The sequence below is a fragment of the Streptopelia decaocto genome (assembly GCF_964273445.1).
Source record: "Streptopelia decaocto genome assembly, chromosome: 7".
In the NCBI taxonomy this organism is placed as follows: domain Eukaryota; kingdom Metazoa; phylum Chordata; class Aves; order Columbiformes; family Columbidae; genus Streptopelia; species Streptopelia decaocto.
Window position 1 is genome coordinate 51,806,632 of NC_138661.1, and position 17,954 is coordinate 51,824,585.

Consider the following 17,954-nt stretch of genomic DNA (forward strand, 5'->3'; position numbering starts at 1 on the left):
ATTATTTTCCCTATTTCTTCATTCCCACCAAATGGTCCTTTCCTTGCACCAAAAAAGCCAGGCGCTGCTGTTATCCCACAACATTGCTCCAAATCACAGCATCCAGAAGCATTATTAATGGTACTCTCCCTTAACAGTGGTATGGAAAAGAAGGGTGCGAGCACTGGGAAAAGCAAACTAGACAAATGCTCTCATGCCCCCTGCCTGCTCACAGGCAGGAGAAGTGGAGGTGAGAGCCAGGTGGGGTCACCCAAAAGCTTTGCTCTGTATCAGCCCTTGCCTGCTTCCCCAAAAGGTGATTGCCACCCAGGGCATCGCTGAGCTGGGATAAGCAGGTCAAGCTCTCTTTGCACTGGGCAGGCGAGGAGGAGCGGGACGAGGTGGGGGCTCAGGGCTGCCCGTCCCTGCCCGGGCCGCCCTGCATCACTGGCGGCACCTTTGTCTCGGCAGCCCTGGCCAGCCGGGGAGCAGGAAACAGGGGGAGGGCGGGAGGCCCGTCAGGAGGAATAATGGGGCTGGACAATCACGCCACTGATGTCACCCTTCCTGCCATCTGCTCCCAACACCAGCCATGCCCCTTGTCCCCCCCTTCCCCCAGTTCGCCCCACTGCCTCCCTCAGCCCTGGTGTGGGGAGCCAAGAGCAAAGCAGGGCTGGGGGGGTTGGCCAGCGACGGCAGGTGGAGGCAAGGAAACGATATGGTGGTAATGGAGGTCTTAACCAGCTTTCAGCATCCCTCTCTGAGGATCTGTGCACCTTGAGGCAGCAGATCATATTAATTTCTGGGAGTCCCAAAATATGTCCAGGACCCAAGTGGCTGTAATCAGAGGTGTGAGGGAAGGAGAAAGGGCGAGAGGAGAGTTCATCCCCCAAAAATACAAACTCGCAAGTGCATGCACAAAAAGGCTTTGACACCCCACGTCATCGTCACGACCCCTGCTTTATGCCAAATGATGACACGGCTGTGAGCCCCCCTGGGTCCCCCACTGGAGTTTCCCAGGGCAAGTGGCTTAACCTCACGAGGGTGCCCTGAAGCTTAATTAATTCTTGGGCTGTGTGTGCTGGGAGAGCCAGCGTGCAAGTGGCGAGTGCAGCTGGGGCTGCACAGAGCAGCAGTGGGGGCAGAGATTTCAGCCATATGGAAAAGGAAAAAGCTGTGGATTAAAGATGGTGGCAATGCCTCTCCTCTGACCCCTATCTTCCCTGGTTATAATCATGTCCCCAGCCAGTACCTGGATCATTACGCAACGATCCAGGAGGGGGAAGGAGGCAATTGCTCCTTCTATAGGGACAGAACAGAGACCGCCTATCCGTTTGGGAAACACTGCTCTGTGGTTGACAGGCTGTAGGTTTCCAGGCAGACAGCATCAGCTGACATTAACTCTTCCATGCTTCCTCCTTCCCCATCATCTTCCTCTTCATCCTCCCCCTTGCCCATCGCTTTTGCTGCTGCTACTGCTGCCGCTCCACGTGATGGCGGCCACTGCAGAGGTGACCCTTGCTGGGAGGGCATCCGCGCCACTCTCCTCCTAGCTTGCGAAAAACTGATTATTCTGCTTTATTCTCCCGGGGATTTAAGAGCAGCTAAAGCCGTTCAGGAATCAGTCTCTGCAATCCCCTCCAAATCGCCCAGCCTGGAGCATCACCGCAGCAGATTGGCGCAATGCCGGCCCCCCCGCGCTGCAAGTCCCCTTGATCCCGGCAGGGTGATGTCACCGGCAGCCAATGCGGACAGCAGTGGCTTCGTGGGGCAGCAGGGGGGGACACGCCGCAGATGGCTCCAGCTGGGCCCAGCATTTGATTAATCGCCTGAATTACCCTAGCTTTGCCATAAAATTACAAGGCGGGAGGGGGGAAACAGTAAAAGCGAGCCTGCAGGAGGGCGAGCATGAACAGCAAATCACCCTCTGGCTCGTCCCGCAGCCTGGCACCCTCGGCAGCATCCCGGCAGAGGGCAGGACCCGGCCTGTGGCACCATGGGGGCACCCGATGCTGTGCTGGCCGGGGCTCCAGCCCAGTTCCATGGCTCAGAGCCACCTCTATTATTTAACCAGGAGCAATAGAGGAGCCTGGGAGAGATAATATGCCATGACACGGGTTAAGAGCTTCTGGCGTCACAGGGGAGGAGGATTACATGTCCCTGAATGGAGTTAGAGATGACAGAGGGGAGGGGAAGAGTTTTTAGCAGGGGATTAAGCTTACAGCTTCAGGAAGGCTTTGGGGGGTTCTTTGCTGGCGTAGGACAAGTCCTAAGGCAGATAGACCTGTTAGACTTGCCTGGCAAGGGCTCCCGGAGAAGGGAGCCATGCCACTGGGGTGGGTCAACAAAAAGGTCCCCAAGGACAGTGCTATGGCCGCATGAGACCACACTCCAGATCTCCAAAGGGTGCCAGAGAGATGCCAGGAGATACTGGGGTCAAGAGATGGAGGAGGAGGATGCACATACCAGGCGCAGACCGGCCCTTAGGCCAGTCTGCATCCCACCCCCACCCTGCCCCTTTCTACTGGGGAAGAGAATGAGAGCATCCATCAGGAAAGATGAGGGCCAGATCCCCTACCTTCATCTTGGAGGCAGGCTGGATGAGCTCTGTGATGGAGACCTTGTCCTGCTGGAGCCTCCTCTTGACGAGCTTGGAGCAGCAGATGTTGACAGAGCTGAGGACGTGCCAGGAGTTGTACTCCACAAAGGAGCGGCTGTCAATGACCAGGGTGCCTTCCGCTCCATTCCTCAGGAGGGTGGCCAGCTTCTTTGGGTCCATCACCTTGCGTGGGAGCCTGTCCCCAGCCATAACGGGCCCGTCCCCTCTATGGCGAGTGGCGTCAAGGGATGGAAGGGCAGGGCAGGGATGCCAGCACCCGTCTCCCCGAGGAGAACGAGCGAGGGGGTAAAGGGTGAGCAGAGCAGCACCCGTCCTGATCTCCTCACACTGCTAACACCTAGGATGCCAACTCATTGTGCTGAACCTGCAAAAAGAGGAAAGGAGAAAACAACGGGTCAGCTGGGCAGGACACAACACTCACCTTGGGCCAAGTCCCCAGCGGCTTGGCCTTCAGAAGATGCCTTCGGAACAGCGTAAGAATGCAACAAGCCACATTTTCTAGGTATGTTCTCCCAGCCCACGGGCACCTGTGCATCTGCCCAAGCAGCTTTCCTCTTTGTATTTAATAGCCCTCAGCAGAGCCTTCTTGCATGAATTTGTCTAATTGCTTTTTGAAGCCATGTCAGCTTTTAACAGGCACAGTGGCTGGTGGCAGGGAGTGGAACAGTTTGCCAGCTACAATGAAGAAGTCCTTTCCTGTTTTGCTCCCAATCTGCTAACCAATGGCTCCTTTGGGTGACCCTTACTACTTGCACTGGAAAAGGGCATGCATGCCCATTCCCTAATTACCTTCCCCAGGGTTCTCACCACATTTAGACCTTGTTTAGGAGCCTTTTGGGTCAGATCATCCACAGAGCCACTTGTTGCACAGGTGCCTTTTGCCACCCCAGCCAGCATTGACGCACCACGTTTGAGAGGCAGGCACACTGGCTCAGCACACCATGTCTGAGCTGCAGGCACACCAGCACACCTGCATGGGGAAAGATATCTCATCTTTTCCTGTCCCCAGCCAAACGGCTCCTCATGCTTTTTCTGACCTCTGCCGAGCACAGCACTAAGCTTTAAGGTTTTGCTGCCACATGGTAGTAGCTAGCCCAGGACTCACCAGACACATGACCAACCAGATTTGCTCACCCATGTCCATCACTTCAAGCTAGATTTCACCTGCCTTTTTACCAGACTCTGCTCATGGGTATCTTGCCAGCTTGCCTCCTGGCAAGTCAACAGAAGATGACCTCTCTGGGAAGTCAAAAAGTCAAGGTGACCTTCACTCCTGTCTTCAAGAAACAGGCCAGGCATAGGGCAGAGGCCCTGGGAAGTTGCACTTGGACTGAGATGTCCTCAAAGTTGCTACTGCTTTCCAACATCTAACTTGCAAAGACTTTGAAAGGGTGTTTGCATACAGGGGTACGTATCTCAGGTCCATCTTAGAAGCAGAGGAGGGTTGAGCCTTGTGCTCTCTGCAATGCTACCAGAAGAACAAGCTTCCTCCACACCCAGCCCATGGGGTCTGCAAGAGAAATAGGCAGGCTGGGGTCATTTCTGCTCAAGGGGTCTTCTTAAGTTTTAACGGTATGTGTCATTGCAGGCATGTTTTAAAGGCATTAAGTTTTAATGCTGCTGCAGTCATTCAGAAAATAATCCTTGGCTACTACTAGGCTCCTCTTGTGCCTGCCAGACAGTGTTTTAGAGAGAACCCACAAGCTGTTCCACAGAAGCTTTAATGCATCTGAATTAGGAGGACTATGAATGCCATGCCTGAAAAGGCCAGCATAAAGATTTTCATTGACTTCTGAAGGGCCAGGATTTGGTCCACGGAATAGAGGATGCTTATGAGTCACCCTGATTTGAGTAAGCCAGCAGTTCTTGGAAGCTCCTACATCCAAAGCTTCTGGGTGCAGGCAATGGTAGCTCAAGACCCAAAAGAGATGCTTGAGTAGGACACAGTACTGGGTGAAATGACAGAGACCTCAGTGACCAGTCACCAACAGCTTGCACGAAAAGGATGGAAAGCCACAGAATCTGAGGATGGGGGTTCCAGCATTTGCTCTGGTTCATGACTCCAGCATTAACAGACCAGCTTCCCTGGGCTAGCAGACCTGCTTCCCAATGCAGGTAGTAGATGTTCTGAACTTCAGCCTCAGTATTCAAGATCTCAATACAAGGCCACAACAGGATGTGCAATTCACCCCTGCCCCTGTATCACACTCCTGCTGCCTCTGCCAACGCATTCATTCAAACTGGGGGGGGATGGAATCCCCTAAAAACTGCAATAGTGATGTCTCCTCCTGGCACAAAGCATTTTGGCATCCCCACAGCACTATGTCATCATTGTCCCCAGCCCCACACAAGCTTGTATCGCTCTGTGGCTCCTCGTGGCAACTCCAATTAGAGCTGCCCCCTCGGCGGGCAGCTGGCAGTCCCCACGCTGCAGGAACCCCGCTACCCCCCTTCCCCCCAGCACTCCTCCAGGGGGGCTTAAAAATTGAAACAGTTCTAATTAGGGGGTCTGAGGGGGAGCGATGCTGGCTCCTGCTGGGATATGACACACCTCATTACGTCGCTACCGCCTTGCCAGAAGACCCCCTGCTGTACTTTGGCTATAGAGCCAGGGCACTCAGAAAGGATGCAAATTAGCCAGCTTTTCCCCTTCGTCTTCCTTTCACACCCCACTCACCAAATCACTTTCTGCCTCCCTTCCCCATCAGGATACCAGGCTGTGAATTCTTCTTGGCTCTTCCAATTACATCCAAGAAATAAAAAGGGAATGGAGAGAGCTGACAGACAAAAAAGATGGGGATAATACTGTGGCAGACGGATGAGAGTGAAAGACTCAAGAGGGAGGAAGGAGAGATCCAACATGGGGGGACACATTGTACAGTACCTCCAGAGATATTATGGTATCTGCTCTCCAGATCATGAGGAAGGGGTAAACTTTGGGGGTCTCAGACACAAATAGAGGGGTCTGGGAAAGATCCTTGACCACCTAACCACTCTGAGAGAAACCTTCTCAGAAGAGGCTTTCCATGCATGAAGTTCTGTAAGATGACCACGAGCTTGGGTGGAAGAGATTGGAGAAGATAGACAAGGAGGTTTCCCAGCTCAGCTAATAGCTGCCCTCCTGCAGAACAACTGGATAAACCTCCACTGCAGCACGCCCAGGTGGACCTGGTAGCAGATGTGTGACACATCAGCCAGGCCCCACTCCCAGCTCCACCCAAAAAACATGGGGGAAGACAGAGTAAAGTTGGTCCATTCTGCCTCTCTTTCTGGGAGCCTTTATGGAGGATGGAGGTGACCAACTGAGAGCAGTCATAGGGACCTATAACCTTGGCACTAGACCCAAGACACAGGGACTTCTCCAAGAGTATGTCCAGCCAGGTCAAAGGCAGACAAGACACTTCTCTGCCAGCAACCACAGGACATTTTGAAGCCAGACTGAGCGTTCATCCCCAGCTAACAGGTACCTCAGCTATCACCAGGAGCTATAAGGCCTTCACTACTAGCAGCCTGTGTGTGAGAATGCCTCTGAGAAGAATGAGCTCTAACACCTTGGTACCTGGGAAAGCTACCAGAGAAGGAAGATGTCTTTCACTTCTGCTCAGATGGGTCAAAAGGAAAACTGAAGGAACAGGCACAGCCATGGAACACTGCTGAAGTAAGAGATCTCACCATGGTGACAGGACACTGGGGGAAAAGGTTAACCTGAAACCTAAATTAGGGTTTCAGAAACATAGCTGTGTCCCGCTCTTATCAGTTTATTAAAGCCATCTTAATCTTCTTGAGTGTTCCTGAAGAACATTACCATAATCCTTTAATCCCACCTCTCCCTAGAGTGCCTGTAATGAGGAGATGGACACATGGCTTAGCTGAATGGGGACAGCCAAGCAAGAGAGGCCACACTGCAGCCAAGGGACAGAAAGACAGGCAGAACTTAGCACACAGGCTGGACCAGCTGCCCACTCAGGGGGTTCCGTCCCTGGCATCACCTCCACAGATGTGCATGTCAGGTGAAGGGTGCTGGCCACACAAGTCAAGAGTGTAAGAGACGCGTGTGGCAAGCCAGGCTAAGGGCAAGTGTTCGACCTGGCTGTGACTCTCCTCTGGTCAGGCCAGGCAAGAGAGGAAGAAAACCTGAAGCTCACCCCAGCCTGAGTCTATCCGTGTGGCACGACAGACCACAAGAATTCATCCCTGTGCTGTCTCAACATAGGTCACTGAGGTGGAGGCCACTTCCCTCATTTTGTCATCTTGCACAAGGCCCCCAGCTGAGAGAAGTGGTAGGGGAAAGGCAAAAATCTAATTTCTGTTTTACTGGAGACATCAACTGGAAGGCTGGCATGTCTCTGTAGCAACCATAAACCTCACTAACCAGCATGTTCACTCTTTGCCCCAAGCTAGTAGTTGTGTCCTGGAGACCTCTAACCTCCACATATGGTCCACTTGAGGAGATGCTCCCCTTGCTGTCTCAGGCAGGCCACCTCTGCTGTGGGAAGCAGCTTTGACCCCACGAACACATCTCCATCACATAAATGGGACTGGATTTGCAACATGCTCCCTGTGATGCTCATCCCAGGAGCATGTTCTTCTGGTGGTATCTCCACCTTGAGTTTACCAAAGGATAAGAGCACCACAGAAAAACGCCTGCTCGTTTGTCCCCAGCAACCCACAAAAACAGATGTTCCTGAAGAACTGCCATGTTCACTAGAGACTCAGCAGCACTGAGTCAAGTGATTCGTCTTTTCCTCCTGCAGCCCACCTGGGGAAATACCCATGTCCTCTGAGCCCTGCAGTGAGATGCTGCCTGGTTAGGGTTCCTCCACCCATCCAGGTCAGCCTTACCACCAGGCCCAGGCTTACTACTGGGACACCAGCAGAACCCCACTGGCCCCTAAGCTCTCTAGATGCTTATTAAAATGTAAAACACGGTGACTTTGCCAAGCCCTTCACCTTTTTTTCCTCCCCATGCCCTCATTTCTTTCAAGTGCTCCAGCACTCAGAAAACTCCCCTCAGCAGGCTCACACTGTTTGAGGGATTCCTAAATCACAGGCCTATTACTAATTATTATTATTTTGCAGCAGCAATCAGGGACGTTGGGTTCATTAACAAGTTAGCACCTCTGGTTTCCCTGGAAACCCACAGCTGCCAGGCAACGGTTGCGTCTCCGGCCCGAGGCAATGCTACTGCAGTGCCTTCGGCTCACTCCTGGAAAGATGCTCAGGTCCTGCATGGGCTGATAAATGCAGCTTAGCAAGTGGGATGGGGTTAAGGAAACTCTAGGACGTGTCCTCCTGCTCTATCCAATCTGCTGTGAACTTCAGTCCATATACTGATGCCCTTCTGCTATTCACAGTATCATAAACTACCTAGCAGTTTCTCCCTCCCAGTGAGAGATGCAGGCTTTCTCCAAGGGTGAGGAATTTGGAGCACTAATGATCCCCCAGGGTGGCAGTGGGACAAAGCTGTCCGGTGCCTGCAGTAGCCGCTTTGAAGGTGACGTAACCACTGATGATTTCTTAGCAGCCACTCAAGGTCCCTTTAGAAGGCAGCACAAAAGATTTCTCTGCTTGATGACTGAAAAACTGTTGTGTTTTTTTTTTTTTTGCTTTTGCTCCTTAAAACAAGGCCGGGAAATACCACTAACCACATCCACTAACCCAGATGCAGAGTTAGCTTGTCCACCTTTCCCCAGCGAATCTCAAGGATGAAGAGGAATGACATCTCCCAAGCTCCAGCAATATGAAGATGCAGGGGAGATGGCAATGTGGTCTGCTGCCCTGCTCTAAGCCCCTGAGACCCACAGGGGGTTTTCCCAAGGCAGATAGAGGACTCCCCCTATGCCTCACCCATGCTGATCTCACATCCCCATCTCACCTCCGCACCTCCACACCGCAGGCATTCTCCCCCCAGAATGAGAGCCCCTGCACATGCCCTCCACACAGGGAGGGCTTCAGGAAGGGGCAGACTCCCCTTCTTCCTGCACATATCACTGAGAGGCAGCCACTACACCTCTGCCAGGTTTAAAGGCACAGCTGCTTGCTGATCCCATTATTTTTTTCCCCCTCCTTTCTATGCTGCAGTCTCTCTTCTATTCCTGTAGGCTGGATGCAGCATGGTGGGGAGCCCTGCAAGAAGCCGCACATGCCCAAGCAGCACCTACTCACCTCCCCATGCCCCCCAGTTCCCCTCTGTAGCTGCAGCCCATGGTTCAGAAGGTGTTTTCCATCAGGAGCATAGCTGAAAGACCAGGATGTCCTTCAGCAAAGTGCCAGATGGTGCATTCACACCAGACAAGGGACATGGTGTGGAGGCACATTACAGCACTGGCATGAGGGTAGTCAGTTGGGTACATGGCTGGTGGCATGGGGCAGCTTAGGGGCTGCTCACGCTCAAGTCGCAGACAGGAACACAGGGATGGAAGGAGAGGGGACAAGTTGTACCCAGATGCAAGGGAGTCTTTCCCATGCACTCCCCAGTTTGCAAGGCCAACCACCTCTTCTGGTTGCAGTTAAGTCAAGCAGAGGGGTCCCCCATCCCCTCCCACCACCTGATGTTATGTCAGCAGGTTTGGATGGGCTGTGACTGCAAATGCAATTACCTCCTAGCCTGCTTCCACCAAAGTGACTCAGGTGCATCTAAGGATTTGCAGACTGGCCATTCCCAGAAAAATTTCTGAGTGCAGCCATGCTGGTCAGTCTGAAGATCCAGTCAAGAAAAGCCAACGGGGACAGGAGAGAAGGAAATTTAGCCAGAGTCTAGATGACAAGGCCAGTATCTCCTTCTCTTAGGCTTGTGCTTTTAACATGATTTATATGGTTTTTCCCTTGGGTATAAACACAAGCTTTCATTTTAAAGCCTACAAAAGCCAAGACCAAAGGTTATTCGTGACCAGCCAGCCATTTAATTGCTGCCTTTGCCCAGGCTAAAGATGGAGCTCCCAAGCACATTGCTTTCTAATACCAAAGCTACCCATTTCCATCCTCACCCTGCCAAGCTGAGAACTGGCCACGCTCTCATCTCAGAGCTGAAAGCACTTTGTGCTTTGAGCAGCTTGGCACACATCTCAGAGGACATGTCACACTGGAGAAGGGAAATCTAGTCTGATGCTTCAAGGGCCCCTGCTGCCCATTGTCTGCTATCCCCATAATTTGCTGCATGACCCCATGAGCACAGTAGACTTATCTTGGTGATCTCCAGTAGCTTGTTTGCCTTTTTGCAACAAGAACAGACAGAGGCAGCCCAGAAAAGTATGCAGCTAGATATTTCTGCAGGGCTGTCCCATCCTAGGACACCAGACACCATAAATACCTGCTGGGCTCATTTGCAGTCTCCTGGAGAAAAAGTTTGTGGACCATTTTCCCATACCACCTTCACACTAAGTGAAAGAAATCACAGGATTACGCTGTGGTTCTTCAAGGCTACCAATAAACACAGCAGCATTTCACTTCTTCAGGATAACTGCAAGTGACCTGAGCTTGTCCATCTCAGCAGAGCACCAAATACAGTCACAGGTGAGGCCAAGGCTGGTGAACCAAGCACCTAGCAAACATGGGGGCCATCTGCTGGCACCTGCTCAGCACAGTGCCATTAGTCCTCCACGTTTAAATGACAAGTAAGACCCTTGGTCTCACTGAAGAAAAATGATGTCACTGCTTCCTGGCATGTTTTACGCAGTTTCTGACAATAACCAGTGCAAACTGAGCTGCAGGTGGAGATCGCAGCACAGGTTTCCAGCCAGCAGAGGCCAAAGTCCACAGTTACACCACCCTACACCCATTGAAACTGTGGTCCTCCTTAGCAGACCCAGAATTCAACTCAAATGCAAGGGGCTACACTGGTTTTCCATGGAATGAGACATTCCTCAGAGCAGTAAATGTGTTTTGCAAGACTTTCCTGACCTGGTTCAAGGCTTGCTGAATTTCCTATATGCACACAATAGTCAAATTGCTAACAGATTTGGGATGAATTAGCACCTGTCAGCTCAAGCTTTACCTCTTACCAGAGCCCCAAAGAGGAGGCACCAACTCCTGGTTTCGAAGGATTACCTTTATCTAGAAAAAACACACAAGATAGGCAAAGCCCAAGCTGACGTTCCCACTCCACTCTTTCCTTTTCCCTTGGGGGCTGTGATTCATTACCAGCTCATTTTGTTCTGTTAATCCAAGGTGACAGGGGGGTCAAACAAAGTGTTTTGCAGGTCTTCCTCCATCCTCACCACCTCAGACAATCACATGCCCATTGACCTCGCCAAGCCACAGCTTGCTGGTCAGATGCCATAGTTCTTCATGTATGAAATCCTACAGACTAGCCTCTTCACTGAGAGCTGGGTGTTGCAGCATTTTGTAACACAGGCCCTCTCTCTTAATCCGGATCATCATTGTGGGTGGCAAACTAGATTAATTTACTCACTGGGGGAAATGAGCAGCAATATTCCCCTTGCCAACTCCAGGCAGACGTTGAAGCATGGTATATAATTTTGTTACCCTAGTTAAAAAAAAAAAAGCCAAAAACAAAACCAAAACAACAACAAAACACACACACAAACCCAAAACGAAAAAAAAAGCCAAAAATACAACCAAGACCAAACCAGAGATAAATAATGACATCCACCCAGATCTTCAACATCAGCTTATTTCCACACCAGCAAGTCTCACTCATCTCTGCTTCTGACCATGCAATAGAAAGCATGGGTGATCACACCAAGCCTTGCTCCTTTAGGGTTGTTGGTTGACCTCCCAGCTAAGATCAGTTCAGTCCTCCTCACCTTCCTGCCCATCCTGCTAGACTCCAATAGAACTCACACTTATCTTTATATCAGTTACTGCTGAATGAACCTTGCTCAGGTGCCAGACAAAGAGGCAGCCAAGCTCAAAGCAGAAGGGATTGTGAGGATGACACAGAATTACAGGCATCAGCATTTACCAAGCAAGCGGAGAACGCACCGATCTATTTTTAATGGTACAATGCAAGTGCTTTACAAAAGGATGTGTCTGGGGCGATTCTGCCCAGTCAGAGATTTGCATTCCCATTTTTTGCAGCAGTCAACTTCCCTTGGTGTGTGAGAGGCATTTTGTCCCTTCACCACGCCACAGGATAATTCAGAGAGCCCCAGCGCTCAGTTTCAGCTGGAGGCTTGTCCCTGTAGGTCACCTCCCTGCCCTGCTGTGTCCTTCTGACTTTCCACCAGAAGAGCCAAACCTGAGGTGAGCAGCAGATGAGGTGTCAAGGAGATCTCCAGGCTTGCTTGGCTTCTGGGTCTCAGCTCTGCTGAGCTAGTACAGCTGCTGGGGACATCTCTGCAAGGTCCACTGACAGCAGCAAAGCAGTTAACATGTTTTTTCACAGGCTAGCCCACAAGTCAGCAGTGCTGGCACCTTCTCTGCACCAGCCTTCTACTCAACAGCCTCAAGTGCCAAGCGAGGCTCAGGCTGCACCTGTCCTCTTGCCACACACGGCTGCCGGCCAAGGCAGATGAAGATGGCATGAATAACTCCACTCAAGCTACGGCTCAAGGAGAACCAGGCTGCCATCGCAAGCTTGGACATGAGGGTTGTTAGAGTCAATGCAAAAACAACTGGATGCTGTAGATACTTCTCGGTTGCTTCTTTTCAGCATCATGCCCCGGAGACAGATGAACCCCCTTTGTATGGAGCAAAGATTGCCTGGCGTTACTCAAGAAGGGCTGGATTTCAATGGGAGGTCTGTGATTTAAGCAGATACAGGTTTAATGTGAGGGAAGGGCTTGACTTGCTTGATAAAAAAACCCCACACTTCAGTCATGCAACAAATGCACTGAAATTTCTACCAGAACTTCTGCTACATCAGCTGAATTACCACGTGCAAGCTTTGGACAGCAGCGCTCCTCAAGGAACTAAATCCCCTATTAAAAAGAAGAAAAAAAGGTGAGATGAAAAGCTGTGGATGTGGGTGCTACCTACATGCCGGATGAGTAACACGGATCGGCAGAGATGAACCGGAAAGACGCATTGCATCATTAGCAAGGCTGGAGGATGCGTGCTGCGGAGGTGAGGATGCCAGGGTCATGCTGTCATTGGAATCTCCATACAGGATCAAAGCAGTGGCCCACCTCATTTCATGTCCCCTCACCATCACTGCCTAATAACAGGTACTTTACAAAAGCCTGGGAGAAGCATGATGGTGGGTATTTATGGAGTAGTCATGGAATAATTCAGGTTGAAAGTGACCTCAGGAGCTCATCTGGTCCAACGCCTCTCTCCTTCAAAGGAGAGCTAGTATTAACACCAGAATAGGTTGTCTTGTCCCTCTTCTGGTGACCAAATGACTTGTTCTCAGTCATCAGCAGGCTTAGAAATTATGTTTCCTATAACTCAGCATGCAGAAATGCTACACACAGAGCCTCTTCTGCAAATTTCTAGAGCACCCTGAAGGGCCCTGGAGAAATCCTTGAAGAACACAAGGTCTCTGCCTCAAGAGACTTGAAGGCTTGGTTTAAAACAGGTACAGCCTAGGCAGACAAGTCATGCACGCACACATCGGGGTGGGAAAACAGGAACTGTGCGGGCATTCCACGCACAGCAAACAACATGGAAAAAGGCAGGAGTGGGAACAAAAGAAGTAATCAAGGAAGGATTTCCAGCCCTGGATAGGTTGCTCTGTTGCACTTAATTTCAGTAAGTGCAAAATGCATCACTTATTTCATCTTTGTGCAACCAGTCTCTGCATTTCTGTGCTGTTATTGCTCCCTGGTTTTGCTACGAGACTCTTCATGTACTGGACCAGTCTCCAGTGAGCACCTCCAGGTTCTCCTCTGATCCCAGCCTGGGCTACCACCCCACCTATCTTCTGAAATACTGATCCTTCCAAGGCACCATGCAAACAAGCACTACCTGTCACTTTTGGAAATTAGAGGTCCAGAGCAGCAAAAACCCTAGAGAATCTCTGGGCAAAGCAAAGGAAGAAAACCCCTGAACACCAACCTAGATTACCTTGTCCAGCTGGGTCAGAGGAAGAGTCAAACTGCAGAGAGATGGAACAAGCCATCCTACAGGAATTATGGCAGTCTGCAGTGTATGCTGGGCAGGGCTCTGCACCGAGCACAGCCCCCCAACATAGCCTTCCCTCAGCCTTACTCTCCTTGCTCAAAGTGGAGAAGGTTGAGAGCCAAAGGAGTGCATTGACCCAAAGGCTTGGGGTAGAAAGTCTACAAACATCTCTTGGAAGAGGAAGAAATACAGCCTTGTTTTTCTTTCCATGACCTCAAGCTGAAGAGGAGACAGGGCAATCGAGGCACCTGCTGTGGCCAGAGCTTGGTATGTTCCACCATGGTCTCAGCTGCTGACCCACTAGGGATGTGACACATGCCATGGTCTCCCCCTCCATCTGAGGAGCAGGAAAAGCCATGAGGCTGTTGCTGGGGTGCCATACACCATCTGCTGCCCCCATGAGAACCTCTGCTGCCACTAATCATGCCACAAGCTCTGCCTGGCTTTGAGAGCAGCCCCTGACACCATTAGTGCAGAGTATCTTGGCATGATCAGTTTTTACCCCACTCACATTCCCTTGGCTGTGTTACAACCCTGTACACTAAGTATGCCCAGGTCTCTTGAGCATGCTTGACAAAATCTTGAGGAGAGAGCTGGTTGAGCTTCTTATCTGGTGAATGCTCCCAGGCCACTCACCTCCCTTCTCAAAGCCTGCCTATAATTACGTCAGGTGTCTCCTTCCCACTCGGCATCAGGTGGGACAGGTGTATCTTCAGAGAAGAAATGTAAAGCTTGAAAAACAGGTTTTGAAACCCAGAGGGCATGGGGATGGAGAGGAGAGCATTGAAGCTTTCCCCACAGAATGATGGCACTGCCGCTCTGGCTGCAGGAGTTTCTCCTGCATAGCAACAAGGAAAAAAGTAAGGTGAGACTGATTTGGCTGTGCTTGGAGGACTGGGAGCACCCAGGTGTTTCTGCACCCACCTCCCCCTTAACACTGCCACAGTGGAGAGCAAAAAGGTCTACAAAATCTCCTAATGCAACCTCTGAGCTCCTCTATCAGGTAGACAGGAGTTAGCATCCACAAACTCCTCTTTATCACCTCCTACTCTACAATATTCAGATTGCCAGAACTGTTTCAGTATGACAGCAGTGTCATATGAGCCCACACTACAAATCAAAGCTGCCAACCACTGGAGCACCTCCTTTTCCTCTTTCCATCCCTGATAGTGTTAACATGCTCCATACCTGCCTGTGCCCAGGGCTTTGTGAGCCAAGCTGTGCACCGGAGAAACTAACCTCTGATTGCTAACAACAGCCTCACTTAAAAGCAACAAAGCAAATCCAAAGAGGAAAAACACCTATAGCACACTTTCTATCTGTTACGTAGATTAAAGCAGCTGTTGCAGAGGTAAGGGGTATGGATGCAGTGGGTACTTACTCAGATTAATGCCAAGAGAAGTCATTTCAGAAATCCAGAGGCATAATGTGTTTCCAGCCTTTGGGGAGGTCTTTTTTTGGGGATGTGGCTGCAGGGGGAGAAGCTAGTTTTCTCCCACGACCCAAGATCCAGTTTGGCGGAATGGGACAGACACTGCTGCAAAGTCCTGCCCAGCCACCGGGGGTGTTTTGGCAGTAATAGTGGCATTGCATTTAGTTTTGGGTCAATTTAAGCTCTCCAAAGGCAGGCACCTCAGTGGCTTTCTCAGCAGAGTGCCTGGCACCCAACAAAAACACGCTCCGCAGGCAAACACAGTGCAGTATTTCCAAGAATAATATCCATGCAGAGCCCCCAGTAAAAGCTCCTAAGAACTCTGGCCACATTGCTCAGCTCTCCCAAGCATAGCTAAGACTAGATTTTAAACAGCAATGCTAGATCCAAGTTTTCCTTCCCTTACATCAAGGCTGGGACTATGGAAAGCCATGGGGGCAAATCTGATAGGTTTAAAGCCTTTTGGTGTGAGATACTGCCATCTTGGCTCAGAGACCCTCCAGCCCCTGGTTTGTGCTGCTTGAGTGTGTTGCCGATGGGCTGAGGGCAGGAATTTCTGCCTGCTGCCATTGAAAAGAGGTATTCGGCCATCCATCTGCTGCTCATGCGCCCAACCGTCCTCCCTGGTCCCAGCCATTTGGACAGTTCTACATAGCCAGGCTCTTCCAGCCTGGCTGTGCCAGGCAAAAATGGAGACAAGACACCTGCAAAGCCCTTGCAGGCATTTTAAAATCCCAAATATCTCCAGCTATGGCCAGGAAGGTTTTCCCAGTGCTGCAGCTTATTTCATTTTGGGAACCATTACAAGCAAAACCAAAGCAAGCACAGGAACCCCCAGCCAGACCCAAAACCCCAACAAACCTCTTCTGCAGAGAGAGTCCTCCCGGCACAGACGCCCTTCAACAGCACGAGAAAACCCCATCTGACAGGGGCAACGCCAATTCCCGCGCACAGAGTCATTCCAAAAACAAAGCTCTCTGCAGCCACGTTTGGGCGCGTAGGCAGCTGTGCCCCCGAGCCTTTCGCCTTAGCGCAGGAGGATGAGACAATGCAAGCGAACATTAAATGTTGCTCCACGGGCAAGCTGCTGCTTTCAAGGTTAACATTGCCCCTAGACTGCCAGGTGCAATCCTCAGTCCTGCCTGCTCAGGGCTCCTTGGATATACTGACCATCTCCTGGGAGAGACCTGCCATTATAACCTAAATTAGAGGGAGATGGAAGCCTCCAGCAACTATTTCCAATGCATTTGTCATCACTAGCTGCTTGGGACAGGGACGGTCTCATCCACACATGCTTATACAGCGTCTAGCTCTCACCAGGGAGCTGTTGATAACTACCGCAATACGAAGCATAAACGTATCTGTGCCTAGAAAAATCCAAATATCCTTAACAGCACTGCACTGCGTCCTTCCTTCTAACGAAACCGCAAATTACTGACCTGTGCACAGAGCTCCCCCAATGCAAGCTGAAGCACTGACATCAGCTTTTGCTGTTGCTCAGGAATTTAAATCTGGGGGAGGAGAAAAGGGAGGGGGGAGCAGGAAAGAGAAGGAACTTATTTATCAATAAAGGAAATAACCAGGAATCTTCAAAAACAGCCAACGCTGAACACAGAAAACAACATTTTTTGCTATATAATAATTGGGGAGGGTGATCAATCTGTCTATGCACATTAGGGGAGGTGGAGGGGATTATTTTAAACGGGCAGCTTAACTCATTAATCGCTAGCAGTGCCTTTGGAGCTGCAGCAGTGAAGTGTTGCATGAAAACCCCCGCTGCTGAACACATGCCGGCTTCATTTAAACGCCAAGGACACAGGGCGACACTCCAACCTCTTTCATCATCAGAAAAACCACAGCGCTCTTAACACCGGTTCCTCAAACACCAGCCCTCAGCCGCCAAGAGAAAACCCCTCCATACGCGACCCCAGGTCCGGCAGGACAGCGGGCATTCCCCGGTGCTTCCCAAACCCCCTCCTCACCTGCACCGCCACCGCCCGGCAAACGCGCACCGCGAAGGCAGGGTGGGATTTTCAATTCCTGCCCCGAAAACAAGCGCAGCGCCCCCGACCTGCGCGGCCGCGGAGCGCCAGCCCCCCCGCCCTATCCCCGCGGCGCAGCCCGCTGCAGGGCTGCTTCGTCCCCAGCCCCAGCGCAGCACCCCCTTTTTTTCCTTGCACGAGAATAATTCCACCCCCCTTTAAAAACCCAAAGCCCTGTATCTACATACACGCATACAGATATAGGTATATATTTTCGCGCTGTCCACCGGCGCTGGGAGCGATGCCGGCACCGTTCCGCACATGCGGGCACGCTGCACCGCACCGCGCTGCACCGCACCGCACCGCCCCCCTCCCCGCTTGTCCCCCCTCCTCGGGGCGCACCGACCCGGCACTTATAGACATCTATAAGGGGATGCACTGACCCGGCGCGGCGGGCGCGGACGGCCGCGCCGCTCCGCGGGCTGTCCGCTGGCGCGGCCGCTGCCGGCGCCGCAGGGCCCGCATGCCGCGGCGGGAGGGGGTGACCCGCTCCGCGCCGCTCCGCGCCGCTCCGCGCCGCTCCGCGCCGCTCCGCGCACCGCCGAGAATGCGCCGGCGATGAGGTCATGCCTCGGGAACGGGGTGGGGGGGAGGAAAAAAAAAAGAAAAAAAAAAAGAGAAGGGGGGGGGAAGACAGCGTTGACGTCACCCGCAGCCAATCAGCGCGGGCGGCGCAGGGACAGGGTGACGTCAGCCCCGCGGACGCGGAGCGGCGCGGAGGGGGTGAGCGCTGCGCTCTCCTCCGCGGCTCGGCCGTGTGGAGCTCCGCGCTGCGCCGCTGCCCGCCCCTCCGGGGCCCGCGCTGCCTGCGCGCAGCCCGGGCAGTCCCGGCCCGGCCCGGCCCGGCCCGCCTGCT

At 52.0% G+C, this 17,954-nt stretch overlaps 1 protein-coding gene across 2 annotated transcripts in view; it reads right to left on the reverse strand.

Moving 5' to 3' along the window:
- The window catches only part of DUSP8 (dual specificity phosphatase 8), a 177,509-nt gene extending 159,893 nt beyond the window's left edge, over positions 1 to 17,616 (reverse strand). The window contains exons 1-2 of one of the 2 annotated variants that reach the window (XM_082057540.1): positions 17,482 to 17,616; positions 2,558 to 2,963 (exon numbers count right to left, since the gene is read on the reverse strand). In XM_082057540.1, the coding sequence (XP_081913666.1) occupies positions 2,558 to 2,788 (231 nt within the window). In that variant the 5' untranslated portion in view covers positions 2,789 to 2,963; positions 17,482 to 17,616. Of the gene's footprint in view, positions 1 to 2,557; positions 2,964 to 3,704; positions 3,722 to 17,481 lie in introns of those variants that run through there. The other variant, XM_082057541.1, reaches the window with a different exon arrangement.
- Positions 17,617 to 17,954: the final 338 nt, after the last annotated feature.